Source organism: Pan paniscus, chromosome 11 (assembly GCF_029289425.2).
Source record: "Pan paniscus chromosome 11, NHGRI_mPanPan1-v2.0_pri, whole genome shotgun sequence".
Lineage (NCBI taxonomy): Eukaryota > Metazoa > Chordata > Mammalia > Primates > Hominidae > Pan > Pan paniscus.
This window is the reverse complement of record NC_073260.2, coordinates 108,917,585-108,932,388: the sequence shown is the minus strand read 5'-3', so window position 1 is coordinate 108,932,388 and position 14,804 is coordinate 108,917,585. Positions and strand designations below refer to the sequence as shown.

Below are 14,804 nucleotides of genomic sequence, written 5' to 3'. Positions count from 1 at the left end.
GGGAAATGTGGGAAAGAGGGCTTTGTTAAAGGCCTTAAATGACAACAGTGAATCTAGATTAGTTACTGTGGAGAATGCCTTTGATATTTGTGTTAACTTTACTTTTGAACTTTTTCAATAAAATTCAACTCCCATTTCTGTGTTTAGTTGGGAAAGGGGATTGAGAGATTTTAGTATAAGACTACCTGAAGTTATTTCTTTTTCAATAGCTAAGCAAAGATTTGAAAGCTTTTTGAAAATCCAAGAGGAAATGAAACACAGCCATCTAGTGGATGCAATTTTAAAAGCTGTAAGCATGTAATTTAAGTACCGTGAGCTCATGTAAGCATTATAAACATTATTAGGCATTCAAGTTAATCATTTCTTATTATAAAAAGGGCAATATACATTTAAAAATTTTAATGAGAAGGGGAAACATAATATATGATAGTTGAACAACTGCATTATATAAATACCTTCAGAGGTCAGTTAAACTAATGTAACTTTCTCATATGCTATAACATTTTCTGTTGTAATATTAATCAGAGTTTTTGAATTCTAAAACTTCAGTATTGCTTTTTAAACACATGGACATTCTGAAACATTGATGGAAAATATCTAGGCCTCTTTTGCCTATATAAATTAACCTATTATTATGGTTGAAGCACAGATTTAGTTACTCACTGTCTTCTATTGGAGTGACTCTTAGTCACTGATGGCTTATAAACTTTATTGATGCAAAAATGAATTATTTTCCAGGAGCAAGATACTGCTGTGCAAAATATGCATAAGAAAGTAGAAAAATTAGAAACAGAACATATGGACTGCTCTGACCTTTTACGGCGACAAACAAGTGAACTTGAATTTAGCACTCAACGAGAGGAACGCCTTAGAAAAGAATTTGAGGTACATTTTCTCATTCCTTTATAACATATATGCGTACAAACTTTCACACACGCGCGCGCGCGCACGCACACACACACATAAAACCCATTCCGTGATTTAAGATTAGAGAGTTTTACTCTGTGATAATATATAAAACTAATTTTAGGGGCACTTATTTATAATGTATATTTGGCTTCTTTGAAAATTTTTGTATCTGAGTATTTTCTGTTTTGCCCTAGTTTAAAAAAATCTGTTCACTTTTGAACAATTAACTCTCATGGAATATTTGGGAAGTTTGAGAGTAATTGTTTACATTATTAGGTTGAGAAAGCAACACAGGAAAAGTTTTGGTTTACATAGGTTCTAAATCATAAAAGTAATTTTACATTTTAATTTTGTAGTTTGAATCATGTATGGTTTTGTGGAATGCTTTTCAGATGAGACTTTACTTGGGAAAGGAGCATCAATTTACAGATGAAAAACAGGATTTTTATTCGTGAATGATACTGAAAATAACTTTTAATCTTAAGAGAAATCTAATTGATTTGTTAGTTCATCTTTTTAAAATTTCTCTTTGCTTTGTGGGAAATGAAATATTTAAACAGATAAAGAAGTTTTGTCCTAAACATAATTTGTAATCTTTATTAGGCAAATAAATACTTATGAAGAGTATTTAATGGCAAAGTGCTAGAGTTAACACTTATTAAACTCACTGTGTCACTTAACACTGTTAAGAACAGCAATAAGGATTATAACTTTTGGGAGGAAGGAAGTGTGATTCCTAATATTTTTAGATGTTATGTAAATAAAATGAATAGTAAAATCAACTTTGAAATTATTGACACTAGTAAAAACATTCAATAAGGAGGCTAGGCAGAAAATAATGTATGACAATTTTTTAAAATTAATTTTTTATTATACTTTAAGTTCTAGGGTACATGTGCACAACATTCAGGCTTGTTACATATGTATACATGTGCCATGTTGGTGTGCTGCACCCATAAACTCATCATTTACATTAGGTATATCTCCTAATGCTATCCCTCCCCCCTCCCCCACCCCATGACAGGCCCTGGTGTGTGATGTTCCCCATCCTGTGTCCAAGTGTTCTCATTGTTCAATTCCCACCTATGAGTGAGAACATGCGGTGTTTGGTTTTCTGTCCTTGCAATAGTTTGCTCAGAATGATGGTTTCCAGCTTCATCCATGTCCCTACAAGGGACATAAACTCATCATTTTTTGTGGCTGCATGGTATTCCAGGGTGTATATGTGCCACATTTTCTTAATCCAGTCTATCATTGTTGGACATTTGGGTTGGTTCCAAGTCTTTGCTATTGTGAATAGTGCTGCAGTAAACATACAAGTGCATGTGTCTTTATAGTAGCATGATTTATAATCCTTTGGGTATATGCCCAGTAATGGGATCACTGGGTTAAATGGTATTTCTAGTTCTAGATCCTTGAAGAATTGCCTCACTGTCTTCCACCATGGTTAAACTAGTTTACACTCCCACCAAAAGTGTCAAAGTGTTCCTATTTCTCCACATCCTCTCCAGCACCTGTTGTTTCTTGACTTTTTAATGATTGCCATTCTAACTGGTGTTAAGATGGTATCTCATTGTGGTTTTGATTTGCATTTCTCTGATGGTCGGTGATGATGAGCATTTTTTCATGTGTCTGTTGGCTGCATAAATGTCTTCTTTTGAGAAGTGTCTGTTCATATCCTTCGCCCACTTTTTGATGGGGTTGTTTGATTTTTTCTTGTAAATTTGTTTAAGTTCTTTGTAGATTCTGGATATTAGCCCTTTGTCAGATGGGTAGATTGTAAAAATTTTCTCCCATTCTGTAGATTGTGTGTTCACTCTGATGGTAGTTTCTTTTGCTGTGTAGGAGCTCTTTAATTTAATTAGATCTCATTTGTCAATTTTGGCTTTTGTTGCCATTGCTTTTGGTGTTTTAGTTATGAAGTCCTTCCCCATGCCTATGTCCTGAATGGTATTGCCTAGCTTTTCTTCTAGGGTTTTTATGGTTTTAGGTCTAACATTTAAGTCTTTAATCCATCTTGAATTAATTTTTGTATAAGGTGTAAGGAAGGGATCCAGTTTCAGCTTTCTACATATGGCTAGCCAGTTTTCCCAGCACCATTTATGAAAGAGGGAGTCCTTTCCCCATTTCTTGTTTTTGTCAGGTTTGTCAAAGATCAGATGGTTGTAGATGTGTGCTGTTATTTCTGAGGGCTCTGTTCTGTTCCATTGGTCTATATCTCTGTTTTGGTAGCAGTACTATGCTGTTTTGGTTACTGTAGGCTTGTATTATAGTTTGAAGTCAGGTAGTGTGATGCCTCCAGCTTTGTTCTTTTTGCTTAGGATTGTCTTGGCAATGCGGGCTCTTTTTTGGTTTCATATGAAATTTAAAGTAGTTTTTTTTCCAATTCTGTGAAGAAAGTCATTGGTAGCTTGATGGGGATGGCATTGAATCTATAAATTACCTTGGGCAGTATGGCCATTTTCACGATATTGCTTCTTCCTAACCATGAGCATGGAATGTTCTTCCATTTGTTTGTGTCCTCTTTTATTTCATTGAGCAGTGGTTTGTAGTTCTCCTTGAAGAGGTCCTTCACGTCCCTTGTAAGCTGGATTCCTAGGTATTTTATTCTCTTTATAGCAATCATGAATGGGAGTTCCACTCATGATTTGGCTGTTTGTCTCATATTGGTGTATAAGAATGCTTGTGATTTTTGCACATTGATTTTGTATCCTGAGACTTTGCTGAAGTTGCTTATCAGTTTAAGGAGATTTTGGGCTGAGACGATGGGGTTTTCTAAATATACAATCATGTCATCTGAAAATGGACAATTTGACTTCCTCTTTTCCTAGTTGAATACCCTTTATTTCTTTCTCCTGCCTGATTGCCCTGGCCAGAACTTCCAACACCATGTTGAATAGGAGTGGTGAGAGAGGGCATCCCTGTCTTGGGCCAGTTTTCAAAGGGAATGCTTCCAATTTTTGCCCATTTAGTATGATATTGGCTGTGGGTTTGTCATAAAGAGCTCTTATTGTTTTGATATACATCCCATCAATACCTAGTTTATTGAGAGTTTTTAGCATAAAGGGCTGTAGAATTTTGTCAAAGGCCTTTTCTGCATCTATTGAGATAATCATGTGGTTTTTGTCTTTGGGTCTGTTTATATGATGGATTACATTTATTGATTTGTGTATGTTGAACCAGCTTTGCATCCCAGGGATGAAGCGCACTTGATCATGGTGGATAAGCTATTTGATGTGCTGCTGGATTCAGTTTGCCAGTATTTTGTTGAGGATTTTTGCATCAATGTTCATCAGGGATATTGGTCTAAAATTCTCTTTTTTGTTGTTGTGTCTTTGCCAGGCTTTGGTATCAGGATGATGCTGGCCTCATAAAATGACTTAGGGAGAGTTCCCTCTTTTTCTAATGATTGAAATAGTTTCAGAATGAATGGTACCAGCTCCTCCTTGTACCTCTGGTAGAATTTGGCTGTGAATCAATCTGGTCCTGGACATTTTTTGCTTTGTAGGCTATTATTATTGCCTCAATTTCAGAGCCTGTTATTGGTCTATTTTCGTATTCAACTTCTTCCTGGTTTAGTCTTGGGAGGGTGTATGTGTCGAGGAATTTATCCATTTCTTCTAGATTTTCTAGTTTATTTGCGTAGAGGTGTTCATAGTATTCTCTGATGGTAGTTTGTATTTCCGTGGGATCAGTGGTGATATCCCCTTTATCATTTTTTGTTGTGCCTATTTGATTCTTCTCTCTTTTCTTCTTTATTAGTCTTGCTAGCTGTCTATCAATTTTGTTGATCTTTTCAAAAAACCAGCTCCTGGATTCATTGATTTTTTTCAAGGATTTTTTGTGTCTTTATCTCTTTCAGTTCTGCTCTGTTCTTAATTTTTTCTTGCCTTCTGCTAGCTTTTGTATGTGTTTGCTCTTGCTTCTCTAGTTCTTTTAATTGTGATGTTAGGGTGTCAATTTTAGATCTTTCCTGCTTTCTCTTGTGGGCATTTAGTGCTGCAAATTTCCCTCTACACACTGGTTTGAATGTGTCCCAGAGAGTCTGGTATGTTGTGTCTTTGTTCTCATTGGTTTCAAAGAACATCTTTATTTCTGTCTTCATTTCGTTATGTACCCAGTAGTCATTCAGGAGCAGGTTGTTCAGTTTCCACGTATTTGAGCGGTTTTGAATGAGTTTCTTAATCCTGAGTTCTAGTTTGAATGCACTGTGGTCTGAGAGACAGTTTGTTATAATTTCTGTTCTTTTATATTTGCTGAGGAGTGCTTCACTTCCAACTATGTGGTCAATTTTGGAGTAAGTGTGATGTGGTGCTGAGAAGAATGTATATTCTGTTGATTTTGCATGGAGAGTACCGTAGATGTCTATTAGGTCTGCTTGGTGCAGAGCTGAGTTCAATTCCTGGATATCCTTGTTAACTTTCTGTCTAGTTGATCTGTCTAATGTTGACAGTGGCGTGTTAAAGTCTCCCATTAGTATTGTGTGGGAGTCTAAGTCTCTTGGGTTAGACCCTAAGAATCATGGGTTTAGGGAAGCCGTATTGTGTAGGGTGATAAGGAAATGTTAAAAGGTTTCACTGGGGAGGGAGCCAAGATGGCCGAATAGGAACAGCTGCGGTCTACAGCTCCCAGCGTGAGCGACGCAGAAGACGGGTGATTTCTGCATTTCCATCTGAGGTACTGGGTTCATCTCACTAGGGAGTGCCAGACAGTGGGCGCAGGACAGTGAGTGCAGCACACCGTGCACCAGCCGAAGCAGGGCGAGGCATTGCCTCACTCGGGAAGCGCAAGGGGTCACGGAGTTCCCTTTCCTAGTCAAAGAAAGGGGTGACAGGCGGCACCTGGAAAATCGGGTCACTCCCACCCCAATACTGCGCTTTTCCGACGGGCTTAAAAAACGGCGCACCAGGAGATTATAACCCGCACCTGGCTCAGAGGGTCCTGTGCCCATGGAGTCTCACTTATTGCTAGCACGGCAGTCTGAGATCAAACTGCAAGGCGGCAGCGAGGCTGGGGGAGGGGCGGCTGCCATTGCCCAGGCTTGCTTAGGTAAACAAAGCAGCCGGGAAGCTCGAACTGGGTGGAGCCCACCACAGCTCAAGGAGGCCTGCCTGCCTCTGTAGGCTCCACCTCTGGTGGCAGGGCACAGACAAACAAAAAGACAGCAGTAACCTCTGCAGACTTAAATGTCCCTGTCTGACAGCTTTGAAGAGAGCAGTGGTTCTCCCAGCATGCAGCTGGAGATCTGAGAATGGGCAGACTGCCTCCTCAAGTGGGTCCCTGACCCCTGACCCCTGAGCAGCCTAACTAGGAGGCACCCCCCAGTAGAGGCAGACTGACACCTCACACGGCCGGGTACTCCTCTGAGACAAAACTTCCAGAGGAACGATCAGACTGCAGCATTAACGGTTCACGAAAATCCGCTGTTCTGCAGCCACCGCTGCTGGTACCCAGGCAAACAGTGTCTGGAGTGGACCTCTAGCAAACTCCAGCAGACATGCAGCTGAGGGTCCTGTCTGTTAGAAGGAAAACTAAGAAACAGAAAGGACATCCACACCAAAAACCCTTCTGTACATCACCATCATCAAAGACCAAAAGTAGATAAAACCACAAAGATGGGGAAAAAACAGAGCAGAAAAACTGGAAACTCTAAAAAGCAGAGCGCCTCTCCTCCTCCAAAGGAATGCAGTTCCTCACCAGCAACGGAACAAAGCTGGATGGAGAATGACTTTGACGAGTTGAGAGAAGAAGGCTTCAGACGATCAAACTACTCCGAGCTACAGGAGGAAATTCAAACAAAAGGCAAAGAAGTTGAAAACTTTGAAAAAAATTTAGACGAATGTATAACTAGAATAAACAATACAGAGAAGTGCTTAAAGGAGGTGATGGAGCTGAAAGCCAAGGCTCGAGAACTACGTGAAGAATGCAGAAGCCTCAGGAGCCGATGCTATCAACTGGAAGAAAGGGTATCAGTGATTGAAGATCAAATGAATGAAATGAAGCAAGAAGGGAAGTTTAGAGAAAAAAGAATAAAAAGAAACCAACAAAGCCTCCAGGAAATATGGGACTATGTGAAAAGACCAAATCTATGTCTGATGGGCGTACCTGAAAATGACGGGGAGAATGGAACCAAGTTGGAAAGCACTCTGCAGGATATTATCCAGGAGAACTTCCCCAATCTAGCAAGGCAGGCCAACATTCAGATTCAGGAAATACAGAGAACGCCACAAAGATGCCCCTCAAGAAGAGCAACTCTAAGACACATAATTGTCAGATTCACCAAAGTTGAAATGAAGGAAAAAATGTTAAGGGCAGCCAGAGAGAAAGGTCGGGTTACCCACAAAGGGAAGCCCATCAGACTAACAGTGGATCTCTCAGCAGAAACTCTACAAGCCAGAAGAGAGTGGGGGCCAATATTCAACATTCTTAAAGAAAAAAATTTTCAACCCAGAATTTCTTATCCAGCCAAACTAAGCTTCATAAGTGAAGGAGAAATAAAATCCTTTACAGAAAAGCAAATCCTGAGAGATTTTGTCACCACCAGGCCTGCCCTAAAAGAGCTCCTGAAGGAAGCACCAAACATGGAAAGGAGCAACCGGTACCAGCCACTGCAAAATCATGTCAGACTGTAAAGACCATCAAGGCTAGGAAGAAACTGCATCAACTAATGAGCAAAATAACCAGCTAACATCATAATGACAGGATCAAATTCACACATAACAATATTAACTTTAAATGTAAATGGACTAAATGCTCCAATTAAAAGACACAGACTGGCAAATTGGATACAGTCAAGACCCATCAGTGTGCTGTATTCAGGAAACCCATCTCACATGCAGAGACACACATAGGCTCAAAATAAAAGGATGGAGGAAGATCTACCAAGCAAATGGAAAACAAAAAAAGGCAGGGGTTGCAATCCTAGTCTCTGATAAAACAGACTTTAAACCAACAAAGATCAAAAGAGACAAAGAAGGCCATTACATAACGGTAAAAGGATCAATTCAACAAGAAGAGCTAACTATCCTAAATATATATGCACCCAATACAGGAGCACGAAGATTCATAAAGCAAGTCTTGAGTGACCTACAAAGAGACTTAGACTCCCACACAGTAATAATGGGAGACTTTAACACCCCACTGTCAACATTAGACAGATCAACTGGACAGAAAGTTAACAAGGATATCCAGGAATTGAACTCAGCTCTGCACCAAGCAGACCTAATAGACATCCACAGAACTCTCCACCCCAAATCAACAGAATATACATTTTTTTCAGCACCACACCACACCTACTCCAAAATTGACCACATAGTTGGAAGTAAAGCTCTCCTCAGCAAATGTAAAAGATGAGAAATTACAACAAACTGTCTCTCAGACCACAGTGCAATCAAACTAGACCTCAGGATTAAGAAACTCACTCAAAACTGCTCAACTACATGGAAACTGAACAACCTGCTCCTGAATGACTGCTGGGTACGTAACGAAATGAAGACAGAAATAAAGATGTTCTTTGAAACCAACGAGAACAAAGACACAACATACCAGAATCTGTGGGACACATTCAAAGCAATGTGTAGAGGGAAATTTATAGCACTAAATGCCCACAAGAGAAAGCAGGAAAGATCCAAAATTGACACCCTAACATCACAATTAAAAGAACTAGAGAAGCAAGAGCAAACACATTCAAAAGCTAGCAGAAGGCAAGACATAACTAAAATCAGAGCAGAACTGAAGGAAATAGAAACACAAAAAACCCTTCAAAAAATTAATGAATCCAGAAGCTGGTTTTTTGAAAGGATCAACAAAATTGATAGACCGCTAGCAAGACAAATAAAGAAGAAAAGAGAGAAGAATCAAATAGATGCAAGAAAAAATGATAAAGGGGATATCACCACCGATCCCACAGAAATACAAACTACCATCAGAGAATACTATAAACACCTCTACGCAAATAAACTAGAAAATCTAGAAGAAATTGATAGATTCTTGGACACATACACCCACCCAAGACTAAACCAGGAAGAAGTTGACTCTCTGAATAGACCAACAACAGGCTCTGAAATTGTGGCAATAGTCAATAGCTTACCAACCAAAAAGTCCAGAATCAGATGGATTCACAGCCGAATTCTATCAGAGGTACAAGGAGGAACTGGTACCATTCCTTCTGAAACTATTCCAATCAATAGAAAAAGAGGGAATCCTCCCTAACTCATTTTATGAGGCCAGCATCATCCTGATACGAAAGCCTGGCAGAGACACAACCAAAAAAGAGAATTTTAGACCAATATCCTTGATGAACATTGATGCAAAAATCCTCAATAAAATACTGGCAAACTGAATCCAGCAGCACATCAAAAAGCTTATCCACCATGATCAAGTGGGCTTCATCCCTGGGATGCAAGACTGTTTCAATATATGCAAATCAATAAATGTAATCCATCATATAAACAGACCCAAAGACAAAAACCACATGATTATCTCAATAGATGCAGAAAAGGCCTTTGACAAAATTCAACAATGCTTCATGCTAAAAACTCTCAATAAATTAGGTATTGATGGGACGTATCTCAAAATAATAAGAGCTCTTTATGACAAACCCACAGCCAATATCATACTAAATGGGCAAAAACTGGAAGCATTCCCTTTGAAAACTGGCCCAAGACAGGGATGCCCTCTCTCAGCACTCCTATTCAACATAGTGTTGGAAGTTCTGGCCAGGGCAATCAGGCAGGAGAAGGAAATAAAGGGTATTTAGTTAGGAAAAGAGGAAGTCAAATTGTCCCTGTTTGCAGACGACATGATTGTATATCTAGAAAACCCCATCGTCTCAGCCCAAAATCTCCTTAAGCTGATAAGCAACTTCAGCAAAGTCTCAGGATACAAAATCAATGTACAAAAATCACAAGCATTCTTATACACCAATAACAGACAAACAGAGAGCCAAATCATGAGTGAACTCCCATTCACAATTGCTTCAAAGAGAATAAAATACCTAGGAATCCAACTTACAAGGGATGTGAAGGACCTCTTCAAGGAGAACTACAAACCACTGCTCAATGAAATAAAAGAGGATACAAACTAATGGAAGAACATTCCATGTTCATGGGTCGGAAGAATCAATATCATGAAAATGGCCATACTCCCCAAGGTAATTTATAGATTCAACGCCATCCCCATCAAGCTACCAATGACTTTCTTCACAGAATTGGAAAAAACTACTTTAAAGTTCATATGGAACCAAAAAAGAGCCCGCATCACCAAGTCAATCCTAAGCCAAAAGAACAAAGCTGGAGACATCATGCTACCTGACTTCAAACTATACTACAAGTCTACAGTAACCAAAACAGCATGGTACTGGTACCAAAACAGAGATATAGATCAATAGAACAGAACAGAGCACTGTGAAATAATGCCGCATATCTATGACTATCTGATCTTTGACAAACCTGAGAAAAACAAGCAACACAGAAAGGATTCCCTATTTAATAAATGGTGCTGGGAAAACTGGCTAGCCATATGTAGAAAGCTGAAACTGGGTCCCTTCCTTACACATTATACAAAAATTAATTCAAGATGGATTAAAGACTTAAACGTTAGACCTAAAATCATAGAAACCCTAGAGGAAAACCTAGGCATTAGCATTCAGGACATAGGCATGGGCAATGACTTCATGTCTGAAACACCAAAAGCAAAGGCAAGAAAAGCCAAAATTGTCAAATGGGATCTATTTAAACTAAAGAGCTCCTACACAGCAAAAGAAACTACCATCAGAGTGAACAGGCAACCTACACAATGGGAGAAAATTTTTGCAACCTACTCATCTGACAAAGGGCTAATATCCAGAATCTACAATGAACTCAAACAAATTTACAAGAAAAAAACAAACAACCCCATCAAAAACGGGGCGAAGGACATGAACAGACACTTCTGAAAATCAGACATTTATGCAGCCAAAAAAACACATGAAAAAATGCTCACCGTCACTGGCCATCAGAGAAATGCAAATCAAAATCACAATGAGATACCATCTCACACCAGTTAGAATGGCAATCATTAAAAAGTCAGGAAACAACAGGTGCTGGAGAGGATGTGGAGAAATAGGAACACTTTTACACTGTTGGTGGAACTGTAAACTAGTTCAACCCTTGTGGAAGTCAGTGTGGCGATTCCTCAGGAATCTAGTACTAGAAATACCATTTGACCCAGCCATCCCATTACTGGGTATATACCGAAAGGACTATAAATCATTCTACTATACAGACACATGCACACGTATGTTTATTGTGGCACTATTCACAATAGCAAAGACTTGGAACCAACCCAAATGTCCAACAGTGATAGACTGGATTAAGAAAATGTGGCAGATATACACCATGGAATAGTATGCAGCCATAAAAATGATGAGTTCATGTCTTTTGTAGGGACATGGATGAAATTGGAAATTATCATTCTTAGTAAACTATCGCGAGAACAACAAACGAAACACCGCATATTCTCACTCATAGGTGGGAACTGAACAATGAGAACACATGGACACAGGAAGGGGAACATCACACTCTGGGGACTGTTGTGGGTTGGGGAAAGGGGGGCGGGTTAGCTTTAGGAGATACACCTAATGCTAAATGACGAGTTAATGGGTGCAGCACACCAACATGGCACATGTATACATATGTAACTAACCTGCACATTGTGTACATGTACCCTAAAACTTAAAGTATAATAATAAAACAAAAGAAAGCAAAACCCAAACACACACAAAAAAGAAAAATAATTTAAAATTTTTTTAACTTAAAAAAAAATTAAAGATATAATTTGAATAATAAAAAAAAGTTTCTTTGGAAAATTTTGAAACATTACAATCTATAGGTCTTTTCTCTGTATTTCTTTTATTTCTACAAAGGGATATCTGCTAGTTTCAGGTTTGATGGTTAGAAAATGGAAGAAGGAAATGGAGGAAGAATCTGGTTATCATGCTGTTTAGTGTGCAGACATCTCCCTGATTTTGGTCTGGTGCACCCCTCTTCCTCTCTCTCCATGTGTATTTCTGTGTTCAGCTTCTGGTTCAGATTTATATTCTTCAGATAATAAACCTTTGTGCGAGGGCTAGGGTAGGGTATTTGTTTGGCTACTTGGGGTAAGGGTGGATGCCTTGAGGTCTAACTTCTTACAGCGATGAGTAGAAAAACCACTTTATTGAGATGTAATTTGCATATTATAAATTTGTCCATTTAAAGTGTACAATTCAGTGGTTTTTAGTGTATTCACAACATTGTGCAACCATTACTATAATCCATTTTGGAACATTTTCATCACACAATAAGAAACCCTGCTCATTAGCCATCACTTTCCTATTCCCCTTTCCTCTCATCCCTAAGCAAACACTACTTTCTGTCTTTATAGATTTGTCTATTCTAGACATTCCTTACAAGTGGAACTACAATATATGGTCTTTTCTGACTGACTTCTTTCACTTAGCATAATGTTTTCAAGGTTTGTCCATGTTGCAGCATGTATTCGTGCTTCATTCTTTTTTATGCCTGAATGATATTCTGTTGTGTAATATATATTTTGTGTCTCTGTCCATCAGTTGATGGACGTTTGTGTTTGTATTTGTCAGGGTTCTCTAAAGGGACAGAACTAATAGTATATATGTATATGTGAAGGGGAGTTTGTTAGGAGAATTGACTTACACGATCACAAGTTGAAGTTCCACAATAGGCCATCTGCAAGCTGAGAAGCAAGGAAGTCAGTCCAAGTCTCAAAATCTCAAAAGTAGATAAGCCAGCAGTGCAGCCTTCAGTCTGTGGTCGAAGGCCTGAGAGCCCCTTTTTATCATTTTATGTGCTTATTAGCCATTCATATATCTTCTTTGGAGAAATAGCTATTTACACCCTTGTCCTTTTTAAAAATGGATTGTGTGTACTGTATATATATATAAATCACGGTGTAAGTCCAAGAGTCTAAAAATTGAAGAACTTGGAGTCTGATGTTCCAGAGCAGGAAGCATCCAGCATGGAGAAAGATGAAGGCTGGAACACTCAGCAAGTCTCCCCATTCCACTTTCTTCTGCCTGCTTTTTTCTAGCCTTGCTGGCAGCTGATTAGATGGTGCCCACCCAGACTGAGGGTGGGCTGCCTCTCCCACTGCACTGACTCAAATGTTAATTTCCTTTAGTAACACCCTCACAGACACACCTAGGAACATTACATCCTTTAATCCAATCAAGTTGACACTCAGTATTAACCATCACAGTGTTGTTTCCACTCTTTCAGCCATAATGAATAATGCCACCATGAACATTCGTGTACAGGTTTTTGTGTGGATATGTTTTCAGTTGTCTTTATGATATATCTAGGAGAGGAATTTCTGGGTCACATGGTAACTATATGGTTAACATTTTGAGGAACTGTCAGTTTGTTTTGTGCAGTGGCAGCATTTTACATTCCCACCAGCAAGGTATAAGGGTTCTAGTTTCTCTAGATCCTCACCAACAGCTGTTATTGTCACTCTTTTATATTACAACCGCTGTAGTAGGTGTGAAATGGTACCTTATTGTGGTTTTGATTTGCATTTCTCTGATGATTGATGATGTTGAATATCATTTTATGTGCTTATTAGGCATTCATGTATCTTCTTTGGAGAAATAGCTATTTAGACCCTTAGACCCTTGTCTTTTTAAAACTGGATTATTTGTACTGTGTATATATATATATATCTATAAGATGCTAACAATGGAGGAGACTGGGTATGGAGTAGGTAGATGGACTTACCAATGGAAATGCCAAATACGAACTTGGCAAGGATAAAATTCCTCATACTCTAACCACACATGGGTTATTTTTTACAAGATTACAGAAGGAATAAAAATATGAAATTATATTTGAAATAGTATTTTAACATATTTTCTTGTGCTGAACATCTTTTTAGGCCAATAAATTCAGAAATTCATTATATTTTATATCATCATTTTTAATACTATGGTTTGTAGATGGCGTACTAAAAAAGGATTAAGGGCCAGGAGCTGTGGCTCATGCCTGTAATCCCAGCACTTTGGGAGACAGAGGTGGGCAGATCACTTGAGACCAGGAGTTCAAGACCAGCCTTGGCAACATGGTGAAATATCATCCCTACAAAAAATACAAAACTTAGCCAAACATGGTGAAATGTGCCTGTAGTCCCAGCTGCTTGGGAGGCTGAGGTGGGAGGATCACTTGAGCCTGGGGAGTTTGAGCCTGCAGCGAGCTGTGATCGTGCTACTGTACTCTAGCCTGGGCAACAAAGTGAGACCCTGCCTCAAAAAAAAAAAAAAAAAAAGGTTTAGGATAGAGTTAATGTTCTGAATATTAGAATTTAAAAGATCACTTAGAAGTCACTTAAGGATGCTAGAAAACTCTATCATCACTAAAAACATTTTATTAATTGTGTTATAGTTGTGAGGCTGTACTATGTAATAACGAATTTTTTTTTTGTTTTTAGGGTTCTTGGTAAGGCAGTTTTGACTCAGTTAAGAAAATATCGGCTGGGCGTGGTGGCTCATGCCTGTAATCCCAGCACTTTGGGAGGCTGAGGTGGGCCTATCACTTGAGGTCAGGAATTTGAGACCAGCCTGGCCAACATGGTGAAACCCCATCTCTATTAAAAATACAAAAATTAGCCAGGCATGGTGGCACTCGCCTGTAATCCTAGCTGCTCTGGAGGCTGAGACAGCAAAATCACTTGAACCTGGGAGGTGGAGGCTGCACTGAGCCGAGATTGTGCCACTGCACTCCAGCCTGGGCAACAGAGCAAGACTCTATCTCAAAAACAAAACAAAAGAAAAAGTAATAAAACGCACAGAAAAAAGAAAATATCTAAACCTAAACTTTAAGATGTGGTTGTGCACAACCCGGTAT

At 39.0% G+C, this 14,804-nt stretch overlaps 1 protein-coding gene across 10 annotated transcripts in view; it reads left to right on the top strand.

Annotated features, from left to right (window-relative positions):
• CCDC171 (coiled-coil domain containing 171) overlaps nucleotides 1-14,804 on the top strand; it is a 446,519-nt gene that overhangs the window by 94,087 nt on the left and 337,628 nt on the right. For all 10 annotated transcript variants that reach the window (XM_055092101.2, XM_055092103.2, XM_024930188.4 and 7 more), the window contains one exon: nucleotides 739-885. In XM_055092101.2, coding sequence (XP_054948076.1) covers nucleotides 739-885 — 147 coding nt within the window. The remainder of the gene's footprint in view (nucleotides 1-738; nucleotides 886-14,804) is intronic.